Raw genomic sequence first — 16,218 nt, 5'->3', positions numbered from 1 at the left:
CGAGGAACAACTTAGCATTAGCACAATAGTATATGATAGATTCATTCATTGAACATTTGCCTGAATTTAATGTTGGACGACAACCTAACACAACACTCACCCTTTCTCATCCGGGCTTGGGACCGGCCATAGCTTAGCTTGTAAAAGCAAAATATAGTAATTAACTTTGTAGAGACCATTACAATCTGTCACTAGCATGAGAGAACCATATAATGCCTCCCAAGAGTATCACATATTAATATGACATTTATGTCCAGTAGCGAGTTTCAAATATTAAGTGCTAAAAGGTATTTTGTTAATGTCAGATGCTCTATTGACTGCAAAAATGAAATAAAGTTTAAAGGTTGAACAATTATCTCATTTTGGTATACAAAGTCAAAAAAACAAAACAAAAAAAATTGTATGACAAATACATATGTGAATACAAACTAAGCTACAGTCTGAAACTTTCAGTAAGAGATAACTAAAATAGAAATGCTCGGATGACTAATTTCACCAAGAAACTGTCTTCTTGAAACAGTGTTCTGCAGTTTGTAAGTCATGGTTTTCTCAGTCACCTACATGTTACCTCCTGACAAGTAAAATGGCCTCAATGGAGGTTTTCCATCATAAAAGGGAATTATACATTTGCTGTCAAACTGAAAAACAAGGAACACAAGCAATTGAATCCAGAAATCCTGCCAGCATTATGTGACACAAGAATATCAGCCAATTCGATTACTACATTATCATTTGCTTTCCCAATGTGAGACCCTCGAACACTTGTTTGCACATTAATGATCATGAATTTAATCAATGCATACAACTTTTATTGTTGTAAATTGTGCCACTGAAGTTTCACAAATCAAACAAATAAAGATAACTAACAAGCATGTTACCTGAGTTGAAAGCCCATCCACAGAAGTTACTCCAAACAATTTTTGAAGTGTGTCTGGGTTGACCATGTTTCCAACATAGATTAAGCAATCTTCACCATTTTCAAGAAGATATATTCCATCATCATTTATGTGCTCACTTGAGAGAGGAATTGTGGAAGATGAAAGAGAACCATCATTTTCCTGTAGCATTGGAATATTTTTAAGTCCAAAAAAACATTGAAAAATACCACTTCGGTCTGAAGTTCAGCCTAAAATCCACATTGACCATAAATACCTTCTCAGTAAGATCATGAATAGATATCATTCTGGGATATACTAATGGAATAGCCAAAGAAATGGAAAGTGACATAACATGGCTGACCCAATAACAACGATCATCCAACCGGCCATCATTTCGTAAACCAATGCTTTTAACCAAAGCTGAATAGCATGGAACAAAGACAAAGATAAATGGTTTGTGTATACAAAGACAATGAAACACGATGTTTAGTGATATAAAACAATAATGAGGTAAAAAAAGTGACATATCAAACTATAATGATTGCATTTAGTTAATTATTCTAAAACAAAATAAGCACAGTACCCAAGAAAAAAAACAAAAAAACTGATCTATATTGTACCCTTAGTAAGAAAATAGATATCAGAATCCTAGTCTAACACCTTGATCTCAAAAGATGTATTTTATGTCTATTTTTGGACTCTAGGATATCATGCCATTTATGTATGGATGCCACAACAATTATGAGAGATGTGAAAATTGTAGATATTATATGTAAGGATCCTAATTAAGATGGTAAGAGGGGCTTAGATTCAGAAAAACTAAATTGTAAAACTTAGAAAGGCAGAACCTATTAATAAACTAATACCAACTAAACTCATATCATACATCTTGAATCATCAGTGATTCCTTGATAGATATAGGAAATATAAGAAATATGATTTACCTTGATGTGATTGTAGAGATTTAATTAGTCTACTTTCTTAAAATAGGCTTGATACTATATATATATATATATATATATATATAAGATTGACAAATAAAAATAAATAACATATTTTTCCTCCACTGTTTGCTTTAATATTTTACATGGTATCAGAGCCCGCCTAGGGGGAACCATCGATCACCGAGCTCGCCAAGATGCCCAGATGAAGCCCAGAATTTGGTCATTGGAATCTATACACATGAGTCACACTATTGTTACAAGTTTTGTAGTCCAGTCCCATGCGTTGACACGGAAAGCTCCTTCGTTATTGAAAATATTTTCAATTGTCATTATTCTGTTTGCCTACTCCATAAAACATCTTCACATACCTAGTTGAGTCAACATTTGTTCAGGTGTTATACTCTTTTGTCCAACACATTCATATTTTCTTTTGTTCTCATTGCTCTTTGGTGAAATTGTTGAGAAGTAATTATCCCCGTGTTTTCGAAAATAATGGAATATAAACTAAATGGCTCTAATTATCTTAGTTGGAGTAAGATAGTTCGTCTTTATTTGTTGAGCATTGATATGGATAATTATATGACTAATGACCGACCTATAGATGAGTCAAAACAGACATGATTGAAGGACGAAGCTCGGTTATTTTTGTTAGGACTTTCATACCCTTTGCATTTAGGCAACAAAGGATGTCTACCCTCTCCCATGCGCTATTCAACTGCCCAAGGCTAGTAGTCATCCATGATTTACCTCTTCCATGTTGGCCTGGGAAGGGCTGGCGGAAGCGCTGGGGGCAAGCGAATCACCTTTTGCCATCATTTAGGCAACCAAGGATCCTGATGGTTTTGATGAGATTGACAAAGGGTTTAAGTTAACCTTGTACTTATTTGACTTGTGTGCTAAGATATGTAAGGTCTACCAACTATATAGGATGGCTTGGCAAGGCTAAGGGTTATGATGGCTCGATGGCTCAAAGTCTATAAGATCGGAGAAGGATGGCGCATCTGAGGGACCACAGGATGAGGAGCATGGCAAGCTGAGGAGATCTACATAAGCAAAGGATAGCTAAGGAATAGTTGCGGACTCGGAGCATCCATGAGGCATCTTGATAGTATGTCAATCGATTGACAATGAGATTCAGATTACTAGTGATCCAAATATTCATATATCCCAAGTTAGATCTATTTAGGGTATTATAGTTGGATCAATTGACTATTAAATAAGGGTTAGTCGACTATTGGTATCAGACTTATCAAACGAACAGAACATACAAAAGGTTGTCCAAGAAACAAAATATTTCTCAATCGACTTTCATTGGAAGAGCACAAAATGTCTAGGAGTCGAATGGAACAGTCAACTAACCACTTAGGAGTCAATTGATGGTACAGATCAGTTAAATGCTAAAATGACTTATTCAAATGGAGCTGAAGACAGAAATTCCGACAATACAATTAGGATAAAGATCCATGGATTAGTCAATTGATGAGTGATGCTCAGTAACTAATGGTCGTTGGATCAGTAAATGACAAGATTCGACCTGAAGGTTAGGCTATAAAAGGGTTGAGGAAGCTGCGAAAGAGAACAATTAAGAAGTGTAAAATATTATGTCATCTCAAGAACCTTTATTGTTCTATTCATTCTTGCTTTTGATCGTTGTATTTGTTGATTGTTGTAGGAGGTTTCTCCATCTCCAATGCTTAATTGAAGAGGAGAAAAATAGTGGACTCCATGTGCATAGGTCGTGGATGTAGCAACCTAGGAATTGTGAACCATGTAAATCTTGGTGTCTGTTAGTTTGCATTTTCCATTTCGTGTTCTTTTTTTGTTTTCACTGCATAATACTCTTGTATAGAAAACTAACATCGTAGAAAAAGCTATTCACCACTTTAGCGGTTGTCACTCATCCCAACAATTTTTACAAATACGAAACTCCATTGTTAGTGAAGTGATTGGTCTAAATCAATCACTATGAATTTGTCAATCACTATTTTGAAAAGGGGATATTTCCTGCATTTATAAGATGTGCAAAGCATTTTATCATGCAGAGGAACAAGATAAGTCCATTACAACCTATTTCATGAATTTTAAAAAAGACTTGTGAATATCTTAACATGTTATTATATTAAGTCCTATCTAAATGTACAATAAGCTCAACAGGAGAAGATGGCTATGAGTTTTTTAGTTGGGCTTCTGTCTGACAGCTAAATCTCAGATTCTCTCTAGTTATGAGATTTCCTCTCTATAAGAAACCTTTAGTATGGTACTTCACGCAGATATTTCTCCATGTGTTCTGATCCGGTGGTCAAGGCAGGGGACCCCATAACCTAACACAACACTCACCCTTTCTCATCCGGGCTTGGGACCGGCCATAGCTTAGCTTGTAAAAGCAAAATATAGTAATTAACTTTGTAGAGACCATTACAATCTGTCACTAGCATGAGAGAACCATATAATGCCTCCCAAGAGTATCACATATTAATATGACATTTATGTCCAGTAGCGAGTTTCAAATATTAAGTGCTAAAAGGTATTTTGTTAATGTCAGATGCTCTATTGGCTGCAAAAATGAAATAAAGTTTAAAGGTTGAACAATTATCTCATTTTGGTATACAAAGTCAAAAAAACAAAACAAAAAAAATTGTATGACAAATACATATGTGAATACAAACTAAGCTACAGTCTCAAACTTTCAGTAAGAGATAACTAAAATAGAAATGCTCGGATGACTAATTTAACAAAGAAACTGTCTTCTTGAAACAGTGTTCTGCAGTTTGTAAGTCATGGTTTTCTCAGTCACCTACATGTTACCTCCTGACAAGTAAAATGGCCTCAATGGAGGTTTTCCAACATAAAAGGGGATTATACATCTGCTGTCAAACTGAAAAACAAGGAACACAAGCAATTGAATCCAGAAATCCTGCCAGCATTATGTGACATAAGAATATCAGCCAATTCGATTACTACATTATCATTTGCTTTCCCAATGTGAGACCCTCGAACACTTGTTTGCACATTAATGATCATGAATTTAATCAATGCATACAACTTTTATTGTTGTAAATTGTGCCACTGAAGTTTCACAAATCAAACAAATAAAGATAACTAACAAAGCATGTTACCTGAGTTGAAAGCCCATCGACAGAAGTTACTCCAAACAATTTTTGAAGTGTGTCTGGGTTGACCATGTTTCCAACATAGATTAAGCAATCTTCACCATTTTCAAGAAGATATATTCCATCATCATTTATGTGCTCACTTGAGAGAGGAATTGTGGAAGATGAAAGAGAACCATCATTTTCCTGTAGCATTGGAATATTTTTAAGTCCAAAAAAATATTGAAAAATACCACTTCGGTCTGAAGTTCAGCCTAAAATCCACATTGACCATAAATACCTTCTCAGTAAGATCATGAATAGATATCATTCTGGGATATACTAATGGAATAGCCAAAGAAATGGAAAGTGACATAACATGGCTGACCCAATAACAACGATCATCCAACCGGCCATCATTGCGTAAACCAATGCTTTTAACCAAAGCTGAATAGCATGGACCAAAGACAAAGATAAATGGTTTGTGTATACAAAGACAATGAAACACGATGTTTAGTGATATAAAACAATAATGAGGTAAAAAAAGTGACATATCAAACTATAATGATTGCATTTAGTTAATTATTCTAAAACAAAAAACAAAATAAGCACAGTGCCCAAGAAAAAAACCAAAAAAACTGATCTATATTGTACCCTTAGTAAGAAAATAGATATCAGAATCCAAGTCTAACACCTTGAATATCATGCCATTTATGTATGGATGCCACAACAATTATGAGAGATGTGAAAATTGTAGATGTTATATGTAAGGATCCTAATTAAGATGGTAAGAGGGGCTTAGATTCATAAAAACTAAATTGTAAACTTAGAAAGGCAGAACCTATTAATAAACTAATACCAACTAAACTCATATCATACATCTTGAATCATCAGTGATTCCTTGATAGATATAGGAAATATAAGAAATATGATTTACCTTGATGTGATTGTAGAGATTTGATTAGTCTACTTTCTTAAAATAGGCTTGATACTATATATATATATATATATATATATATATATAAGATTGACAAATAAAAATAAAATAACATATTTTTCCTCCACTGTTTGCTTTAATATTTTACATGGTATCAGAGCCCACCTAGGAGGAATCATCGATCGTCAAGCTCGCCAAGACGCCCAGACGATGCCCAGATTTTGGTCATTGGAATCTATACGCATGAGCCACACTATCGTTACAAGTTTTGTAGTCCAGTTCCATGCGTTGACACCGAGTATTGAAAATATTTTCAATTGTCATTATTCTGTTTGCCTACCCCATACAACATCTTCACATACCTAGTTGAGTCAACATTTGTTCAGGTGTTATACTCTTTTGTCCAACACATTCATATTTTCTTTTGTTCTCATTGCTCTTTGGTGAAATTGTTGAGAAGTAATTATCCCCGTGTTTTCGAAAATAATGGAATATAAACTAAATGGCTCTAATTATCTTAGTTGGAGTAAGATAGTTCGTCTTTATTTGTTGAGCATTGATATGGATAATTATATGACTAATGACCGACCTATAGATGAGTCAAAACAGACATGATTGAAGGACGAAGCTCGGTTATTTTTGTTAGGACTTTCATACCCTTTGCATTTAGGCAACAAAGGATGTCTACCCTCTCCCATGCGCTATTCAACTGCCCAAGGCTAGTAGTCATCCATGATTTACCTCTTCCATGTTGGCCTGGGAAGGGCTGGCGGAAGCGCTGGGGGCAAGCGAATCACCTTTTGCCATCATTTAGGCAACCAAGGATCCTGATGGTTTTGATGAGATTGACAAAGGGTTTAAGTTAGCCTTGCACTTATTTGACTTGTGTGCTAAGATATGTAAGGTCTACCAACTATATAGGATGACTTGGCAAGGCTAAGGGTTATGATGGCTTGATGGCTCAAAGTCTATAAGATCGGAGAAGGATGGTGCATCTGAGGAACCACAGGATGAGGAGCATGGCAAGATGAGGAGGAGATCTACATAAGCAAAGGATAGCTAAAGAATAGTTGCGGACTCGGAGCATCCGTAAGGCATCTTGATAGTATGTTAGTCGATTGACGATGAGATTCAGATTACTAGTGATCCAAATATTCATATATCCCAAGTTAGATCTATTTAGGGTATTATAGTTGGATCAATTGACTATTAAATAAGGGTTAGTCGACTATTGGTATCAGACTTATCAAACGAACAGAACATACAAAAGGTTGTCCAAGAAACAAAATATTTCTTAATCAACTTTCATTGGAAGAGCACAAAATGTCTAGGAGTCGAATGGAACAGTCAACTAACCACTTAGGAGTCAATTGATGGTACAGATCAGTTAAATGCTAAAATGACTTATTCAAATGGAGCTGAAGACGGAAATTCTGACAATACAATTAGGATAAAGATCCATGGATTAGTCGATTGATGAGTGATGCTCAGTCAACTAATGGTCGCCGGATCAGTAAATGACAAGATTCGACATGAAGGTTAGGCTATAAAAGGGTTGAGGAAGCTGCGAAAGAGAACAATTAAGAAGTGTAAAATATTATGTCATCTCAAGAACCTTTATTGTTCTATTCATTCTTGCTTTTGATTGTTGTATTTGTTGATTGTTGTAGGAGGTTTCTCCATCTCCAATGCTTAATTGAAGAGGAGAAAAATAGTGGACTCCATGTGCATAGGTCGTGGATGTAGCAACCTAGGAATTGTGAACCATGTAAATCTTGGTGTCTGTTAGTTTGCATTTTCCATTTCGTGTTCTTTTTTTGTTTTCACTGCATAATACTCTTGTATAGAAAACTAATATCGTAGAAAAAGCTATTCACCACTCTAGCGGTTGTCACTCATCCCAACAATTTTTACAAATACGAAACTCCATTGTTAGTGAAGTGATTGGTCTTAAATCAATCACTATGAATTTGTCAATCACTATTTTGGAAAGGGGATATTTCCTGCATTTATAAGATGTGCAAAGCATTTTATCATGCAGAGGAACAAGATAAGTCCATTACAACCTATTTCATGAATTTTAAAAAAGACTTGTGAATATCTTAACATGTTATTATATTAAGTCCTATCTAAATGTACAATAAGCTCAACAAGAGAAGATGGCTATGATGAGTTTTTTAGTTGGGCTTCTGTCTGACAGCTAAATCTCAGATTCTCTCTAGTTATGAGATTTCCTCTCTATAAGAAACCTTTAGTATGGTACTTCACGCAGATATTTCTCCATGTGTTCAAACCTAGTAGTGCTCTTATTAGTCAAAATAAGATATCTGAATCTGGAATACAGCAACATAGGTGGAAAAGGAGTGGGGTCAAGTGACTATGATAGAAATTTTATTACGAGGACATGAATTAGGAGGAATTGTTTGTCACTATAGTCATAAGCTAGGACATATAAAACACGCTTGCAATAAATTGCAAAATAAGAAAACATAGTCGACCAATCTATAAATGATATTTCTAAGATTTGTCATGATTTACTCGTGAATATGCCAAATTCTTATAATACCAAGAATCATTAAAATCTCCATCCATAGTTGTTACTGTCGTCATTGAGTTAGGTAAACCAAATATGTCTTGTTTCCTCATCCTCCAAACGGGTCATTGATTTTAGTTTCAAAGATCATATGGTGTTCTAATATGCTCTTTACTTTTCAATCACATACTTCTACATCTACTAATACTTTAGTAGATGGGTCAATCTCATGTTCTTGGGTTTGACACAATTACTCCAACTCCTTCAATTTTTACACGGTCTTAAACTTACCTTAGTTGTCTTTTAATTTAACTTTTGTAAGTAAACTCACGTATACTCTTAACCGTTGTGTCTCATTATTATCTATTTCAGGATCTTATGATGAAGAAGATTATTGGTAAAGGATATGAGTGACCTCTATATCCCTGATAAACAGGTACCAAAGTCCATCATTTGTTTTGGAATAATCACCCCCATTCAAGTACATTGTCACTTGGATCATCCTTTACTACTAGTATTAAACTTTATTCCCAATTTTACAGTCTATCCTCATTAGATGTGTGAATTTGCTAAACATCATCGTCTTAATTTAAGTCTAAGAGTCAATAGCTAGTGCCTCTTTTGAATTAGTTCATTCAGATGTTTGGGAACCACCTTGTCCTATTATGTTATATCTCAAATTGGTTTTAAGTATTTCATTACTTTTGTTGATGGTTATTCTCGCATGACATGGTTATGTCTGATGAAAAATCATTTTGAATTATTCTTTTATTTCTTTGCCTTTTAAAATATTTCTGTATAAATATTACGAAGTGATAATGCTAAGTAATGCTTATCATATTCTTTTCAAACTTATATAACTCAAATGGCATTCTCCTTCAGACCTATCGTGTAGAATATATACATTAAAACTACAAGAGCTTTATTATTTCAAATGCAAGTTCCTAAAAATAGTTTTGGGCGCAGTGTCGACAACTCACTTTCTAATTAATCGTATGCCATCATCCATTCTTCACGGTGAGACTCATTATATTCTCTTAGTGTGTTTTTCTCGGGTATTCTCGAGTTCAAAAAAATATAGATGTTACTGTCCTAATCGTAGCAAGTATTTGGTCTCCACCAATATCACTTTTCTTAAAACCACATCTTTCTTTCCCTCTACCAATCGCCCTAGCCGAGGGAGGATGTGATTTGTTAATCTATACCATCACATCTTCTATTTTTGATTCCACTAAATCTATTCTTATTAGTCTCCCATTTAGCAAGTTTATTCTCGATGATATATTCCTCCTAATCCATGTCTTGTGTCGGCTTCTTCATCAGCGGATCCAATTTCAAGTGATGATTTAACAATTGCTCTTTACAAAAGTAAACGTCAATGTACTTATCTAATGTTTTCTTTTATATTTTATAGTCACCTATCATCATCTTCCTATTCCTCTATTGCATCTCTCGATTCTATATCCCTTTCTAAAACTATTCATGAAGCTATATATCATCCCGGTTAGTGTAATGCTATGATCGAAGAGATGTATGCTTTGGATAACAATGGTACTTGGACCCTAGTCAAGTTACCTGCAAGGTTTGCAGAAGGCAATTGGATGTGAATTGAGATTTACAGCTAAAGTCAATCTTGATGGGTCTATTGCTCGACTGAAAGTCCACCTTGTTGCTAAAGATTGCCCAAACCTATGAAGTGGATTATTCGGATGCTTTCTCTTATTGCTAAACTTACTTCCGTCTGGTTATTTATTTCTATGGCAGCCACTCATTATTGACATTTACATCAGTTAGACATCAAAAAACTTCTACATGGTAACCTTCAAAAGGAAGTCTATATAGAAAAACCACTAAACATTGTTTCTTAGGAGAAGTATTGGAAAATTATTAAGGAATTTGAAATGAAGAAATGTAAGTCTATCTGTGTTCTACATATAGTGATACCAAAGATTTAGGGATTTATAAATACTTCTTGGGTGTTGAGGTAATCTGATGTAAGAAAGTATTCTTATCTCATATGCATTTGACTTCTGGTTTGAGATGGGAAAATTAAGGGTTAAACTACCCAATAACTCCTAATCGATAGCTCAAAAAATGGTGAATTATTTGAAAATCCTAATAGATATAGAAGATTGGTTGGAAAGTTAATTATCTCACAGTGACTTGCATAGATATTACATATTTAATTAGTATTATAAGTCAGTATATGTCTTCTTCAACAGTTAATTATTAGGCAGTTGTAAAATAAATTGCGTTATTTAAAAGGAGCACCTGGAGGAGGTATCTTATATAGTAATCATGGTCATATTTGAATTTTAAAAGCAGAATACTAAATGAGAATCAAAATGGAAAATCAGTGTATTACACCTGATAATATTCCAATAGAGATGGAAGTGCTTAACGAGACAGAGAATTTGACTCACGAAGTTATATTCAATCTGATATTGAAAACGAAGAAATGACTAAGTAGAGGTAAGTACTCTAATCCCCTTATAAAAACAAAGAAACTTATAAAATTGTACAAATTATAGAGGCATTAAGCTAATATATCATACCATAAAATTTTGAAAAAGAGTAATAAAAAAACGGAAGAAGGCCAGGTGACCGAAAATCAATTTGAATTAATGTCTAAAAGATTAATGATAGAAGCTATACACCTTGAACAATTGATTGAAAAGTATTGAAAAAAAACAAGACTTACATATGGTATCATTGACTCAAAAAAAAAGCTTATAATAGATGCTAATTAAAAATATGTACAAGAATGTAATGTTAAGAGTGAAGACTCAGAAGTGTTTTTTATGAAGAAAACAAAGGTGAGTTCTAAATCATTTCTTTTTACACTAGTTATACACAAATTCACCGGATACATCCAAGACACATTATCATTCTACATGATGTTTATAAATGACATTGTTTTACTTGATGAGACATGCGAAGTAAATACTAAACTCAAATCATAGCGGAAAACACTAAAAGTAAAAAAAAAATCTAAGATTAGAATAAAAATATAATTATACGCAATTTAAGTTTAATAGTAGTAGTAGACAAGCAAGGTAATTGTTAAGGTAACTAAGAGCTTCAAGTATCTAGGATTGTTAAATACAAGTAGCATGATTGAAATGGAAGAATGTGTCAGAACAATACCTCTAAAGTGTAAAGGAAGATTTTACAAAATGACGGCCTACTTGTTATATTATATTAGGCTACAAATTGAGCACACAAGTAAAAAATGAAAGTCGTAAAGATGAGGATAAACTCAACCATGGTTCAGAATCAAAACCGTCGACTCAAAAGGTTCCAAGAATGTCAACCATTAACCTTAACTTCCAAGTTATGGTTTGAAACTGTCATTGGTTAGTGACGGTTCAAGATTATTATTATTGCTTTTAAAAAATTATAAATTTATAAAAATAAAAATAAAATCGCACTTATTTAAATTGTCTACGTATAGGGTATAGGAGAATTAAAGCCACGTAGTTCATTAGTTATTTCGGTATTAAAATCTTCTACTTCATTCATTTAAATTTTAAAATTGCATGTCTTTTATTATTTTCCTAACTTTCGTCCAATCATTAGTGTTTGAGCTTCCAAAAAGTCAAAAGCCAAAATAAATAGAGAAGAATATTATATTAAATTCTTAGTGTGATGAGGCATATATATCACATAAATTATATCTTTTAATTAATTTTGTATATTTGATGATAGTCTTCATTATATATATATATATATATATATAATTTTATTATTAAATAAATTATATCCCTTAGCAAATTTATTATTGGATAAATCATACAAGTCAAATAGTTTTTATAAACTCAATATTGAATGAATAAAAAGATAAAATAAGACCAATGAATAATTAAGAGAGTCAAATAAGATTAATAAATTTAATAAGTTAAAGATAAAATAGTGTCATATCAAAGAATTCAAGACAAATAGGTTGAAAATTAGCTTTAATATAAAGGTAGAATAATCTCGCATTAGAGAATTCAAGGCAGATAGGTTGAAAAATTAACTTTAATAGAAAGGTTGAATAGTTCCACATTGAAAATTTTAAAATAAATGGGTTAATTTATATTGAACCATACTATAAATATTATTAAATAAAAAGCTATAATTTAAAAAATCTAAACTAAAATTAAAATATGTATATATATTAAATAAATATAAATGAACCGGTGGTTAACCGACGGTTCAAATTGGTAGTTGAACTAGCGGTTGAACACGTCAGTTCATTGGGATCCAACCCGTAAAGACGGGTTAGTTATGGGTTGAACCCATTGAACCGGGTCAACGAGTAACCGACCCGTTGACCTAGTCCAAGTCCGATTTGGACCCGACCCGTGGATAGGTCTAGATGCGGATAGACACGATAAAAAATGAGAACATTAGAAAGAAAAGTCAAAGCACCTATTGAGGCAAATCTTTAAGAGGCATGTTTCAATGATATAGACATGTAGTTGGGTGGCTAATAAATGCTCAGTTAGGCATGAGATTATGACAAATACTGTTAATCGAGAAAGACGAGATCAAATAATACTTGATTAGCAATGATAAAATAGAATAATTCATATATATATATATATATATATATATATATATATATATATATATATATATATATATATATATATATATATTAAACCCAATGGCATAGGAGGATCGATATAGCCGACCTCACTTAATGGAATAAAGTATGTTTATTGTTGTTTCATCTTTGATTTTTTTTTTAAAATTATTTCCATTTCGATCCTTCCGGTCCCATACTAGACTGGTCCTTACATTTTGTAATCATGGTTGCATCCTTTGAGAGAGGGTGTGAAATAAAAAATTCCATTTTTAGAACAAAATGAAAATGCTAAGATGGATATGTGTTGTTTCTAAAACATATAATATCATATATTCTTATATTCAAAGAAACCCCAAGAAATTACAAGTTGAATCCATTAGACTAGAAGTAAGAGATATAGAAACAAAAATTATATTTAACATAATAAAAATTAATTCAGAACACCTAAACTGTTACTAGCAAAATGGCCTTGCCATATAGCAGCCTTACATAAGAGTCTAATGGCATGATAAGATCCATAGAGTCATCCCTCAATAGTTGGGGCATAGCTTGTTTGTTATTGTAATAATATTTCCATGCAAATCCAACAGTTCTATTCACATGGGCACCAAAACATCCTTGCCAATCATCCATGCAATAATACATTTAATGACACTAATATATTAGTCTGCAAAACAAATAATCCCAAGAGCAAAATTCCATACTTAGCAATATATAGATAATAGGCACCATTACAGCTAGAGAATAGATGTATCACTGCAAAAATATTTCTATAAGTTTGGTATTACCTAGTGTATAGAGAGGCAATAGCTTCAGAGCTTCAGGAAGAATTAGCTGGCCTGAAGATGATACTGTCGCGCAAAACTTACGGTAGGCATGTAAGATGTTGATGCAGAGGTTTATGATCTGCTCACGGACTTGAGAAAGCGAGTTCACTAGGATGCTGCTTGCCGCTACAAATTCCAGACATCAAAATAATTGTTTAAATTTTTTAGAAATCAAACACTGCAAAAAGTTCAAATACTTCCCAGTTTTCAAATGGAATAGACCTGTAGTACGTGACTAAACAAACAGAAGCACATAGTTTAAGTTGCATACATGTAGACCAAGACTATAGCAAGTTATATAGAAGAAGGCTTAAAAGGAGGAGAAAATATAAAATAAATAAAAGCATATTCTACCTTGCTTGAGGATACAGGCAAACTGGGTATCCAAGTCAGCTGTACGGAAAAGATTGCTAAGCATGCTAGTGCAAGGAAGGGAGAGGTTTATAACTTTAATTCTTCTTTGACCATACACAGTAGTGTAAAGAAGTGCACACTGCATAAAGAATCATAAGTACAGTCATGACTGACAAGATCAATTGCAAAGCCAAGGCAAACTTAAATTGGAAATAAGAGAAAGATCCCTATTAAAATATCTTGTGAAGGCATAGACTGCTGCATACCTGAAAGGCACATTCTGAATTCTCCTGGAACTTATCATCATATTTGAAAGTAACCATTATAGTTTTATCGCAGTCTATCTGTGACACAAAGGTATCTTTGTATCAGATTAATGTGTAGATGCAAACACAATAACTGGCATATATCATCAATGTACGCTCCATTTCAAGTCATTATGCAAGCAGAGTTAAATAATGGAATTTTCATCAAGCCAGATATGCTGTACCATAACTACATGTCATCAATGTACTCCAATGGTTTAGGAGGTAGGCAGTTATCAGTGCATTGAATAAGGACAGATATCACCCTCCATGTCAAGGCATTATGCAAGCAGAGTTAAATAATGGAATTTCCAGCAAGCCGGATATGCTGTTCCATAATAGCTGAGTGATCCAGATCCACATGGGAACAGAGTTGTTTCAGTATCGATCTATATTATGATCCAGAACACTGGATTGACAACAAAAAATTGGGTTTTGAAATAGCAGACAGCTCTTTTTTTAAGAGCATGCGGGTTCAAAAAGAAATAAGAAGGAAAAAAAAAGCAGCCCGGTGCACGAAGCTCCCGCTATGCGGGGTCCCGGGGAAAGATCCATTGTACGTAGCCTTACCCTGCTTTTTGCAAGAGGCTATTTTTAGGATTCGAACCCGTGACCTTTTGGTCACAAAGCAACAACTTTACCGTTGCAACATATTTTGATCAGTTGAAGTCATAAAATCAATCCCTTATAGTGCAGAATTTCAATTAGTTCATAACTATTAATGAAATTTAATAAATTTTATTTGGTAGTTTCTATTTATGGCTCTATATTTCCAAGTTTTAATCTCAGTAATTTCGTAATTGAAAAAAGGTTTTCATGTTACCAGAGCACTGCATTAGGAAGCCTCTCCTACACTGCTTTTAGGCATGGCATAGTTAACTATCACTTATTGTATTTCAGAGGAACTTACTGCAGGAAGATCAATATCAGTGGGAATGCGCTTGCAAAAGCTTCCAGCATATTCCTGAACTTGAAGGCCCTAACAAAATGTAAAATAAAACTTATAAATAATTAACATGAAAACTAATGATAGCATTCATTCAATCTCCAAAATACTTTGGAAGCCAGATACTTTACCTGGCTGCATCTAACCCGCATCACTGCCTCAAAACCTTGGGGTCTACTAAGATTCCATCTAAGATCATTGTAGAGTTTCCCAGGATCAGAGACAGCAGAAAATGGATAATAATAATATACCTGCAACATCAGATGAAAAAATCGAATTTACTAGCCCAGCGCTCAGAAACGTGTCTGTCAATTTCTTATTGTCATATATTGATGCGTTGTTGCATGGCACAATCATAACATGTAGGCATTGATGAACACAAGGATTAAATTTTCTTTTGTTGACTGGTGCTCATACCAGTCAAATGAAGTTCCAGCATAAGGAATATGGAACAGTTCATCCCACATAACATGTCCCACTTACCAATGTGGTCAGATGATACCAAGTTTGGCACTAACTCCAATGACTTCTATTGTCAACTGGAACCATGGCTGCTCGTTGTCAACAAAAACACCAATGTTTATCTTGGGGTTTAAATGGCTAGAATGACAAGTTGAGATCGGTTTAATCATTGCCCCCTTTTTCTGGTATTTCTGTTCAATCCACTTTTGGCGCTCTAAATTCTCTTAACCCTCAGAAGACCAGTACAAGTGGCTTATGTGGTCATGAAAGATGGCAGGATGTTTCATTTGGAAAAAAGAAAATGCTAAACAATTCGTGCATAAAATTGAACAGCCAAAGAGGAAGATGTTGTAGATGAATGAATATAGTA

The 16,218-nt window shown here is 33.8% G+C and overlaps 1 protein-coding gene across 2 annotated transcripts in view; it reads right to left on the bottom strand.

The window, feature by feature from the left end:
- The window catches only part of LOC121969801 (protein transport protein Sec24-like At4g32640), an 83,366-nt gene that overhangs the window by 4,787 nt on the left and 62,361 nt on the right, over window positions 1–16,218 (bottom strand). The window contains exons 15-21 of one of the 2 annotated variants that reach the window (XM_042520055.1): window positions 15,518–15,637; window positions 15,351–15,419; window positions 14,402–14,479; window positions 14,136–14,274; window positions 13,743–13,907; window positions 5,213–5,358; window positions 4,939–5,118 (exon numbers count right to left, since the gene is read on the bottom strand). In XM_042520055.1, coding sequence (XP_042375989.1) covers window positions 4,939–5,118; window positions 5,213–5,358; window positions 13,743–13,907; window positions 14,136–14,274; window positions 14,402–14,479; window positions 15,351–15,419; window positions 15,518–15,637 — 897 coding nt within the window. Of the gene's footprint in view, window positions 1–878; window positions 1,059–1,152; window positions 1,299–4,938; window positions 5,119–5,212; window positions 5,359–13,742; window positions 13,908–14,135; window positions 14,275–14,401; window positions 14,480–15,350; window positions 15,420–15,517; window positions 15,638–16,218 lie in introns of both variants that reach the window. The other variant, XM_042520056.1, reaches the window with a different exon arrangement.

The sequence above is a fragment of the Zingiber officinale genome, chromosome 4A (genome assembly GCF_018446385.1).
Source record: "Zingiber officinale cultivar Zhangliang chromosome 4A, Zo_v1.1, whole genome shotgun sequence".
Classification (NCBI taxonomy): Eukaryota; Viridiplantae; Streptophyta; class Magnoliopsida; order Zingiberales; family Zingiberaceae; genus Zingiber; species Zingiber officinale.
Note: the sequence above shows the minus strand (reverse complement) of the source record. Positions and strands in the feature narration are given on the sequence as shown.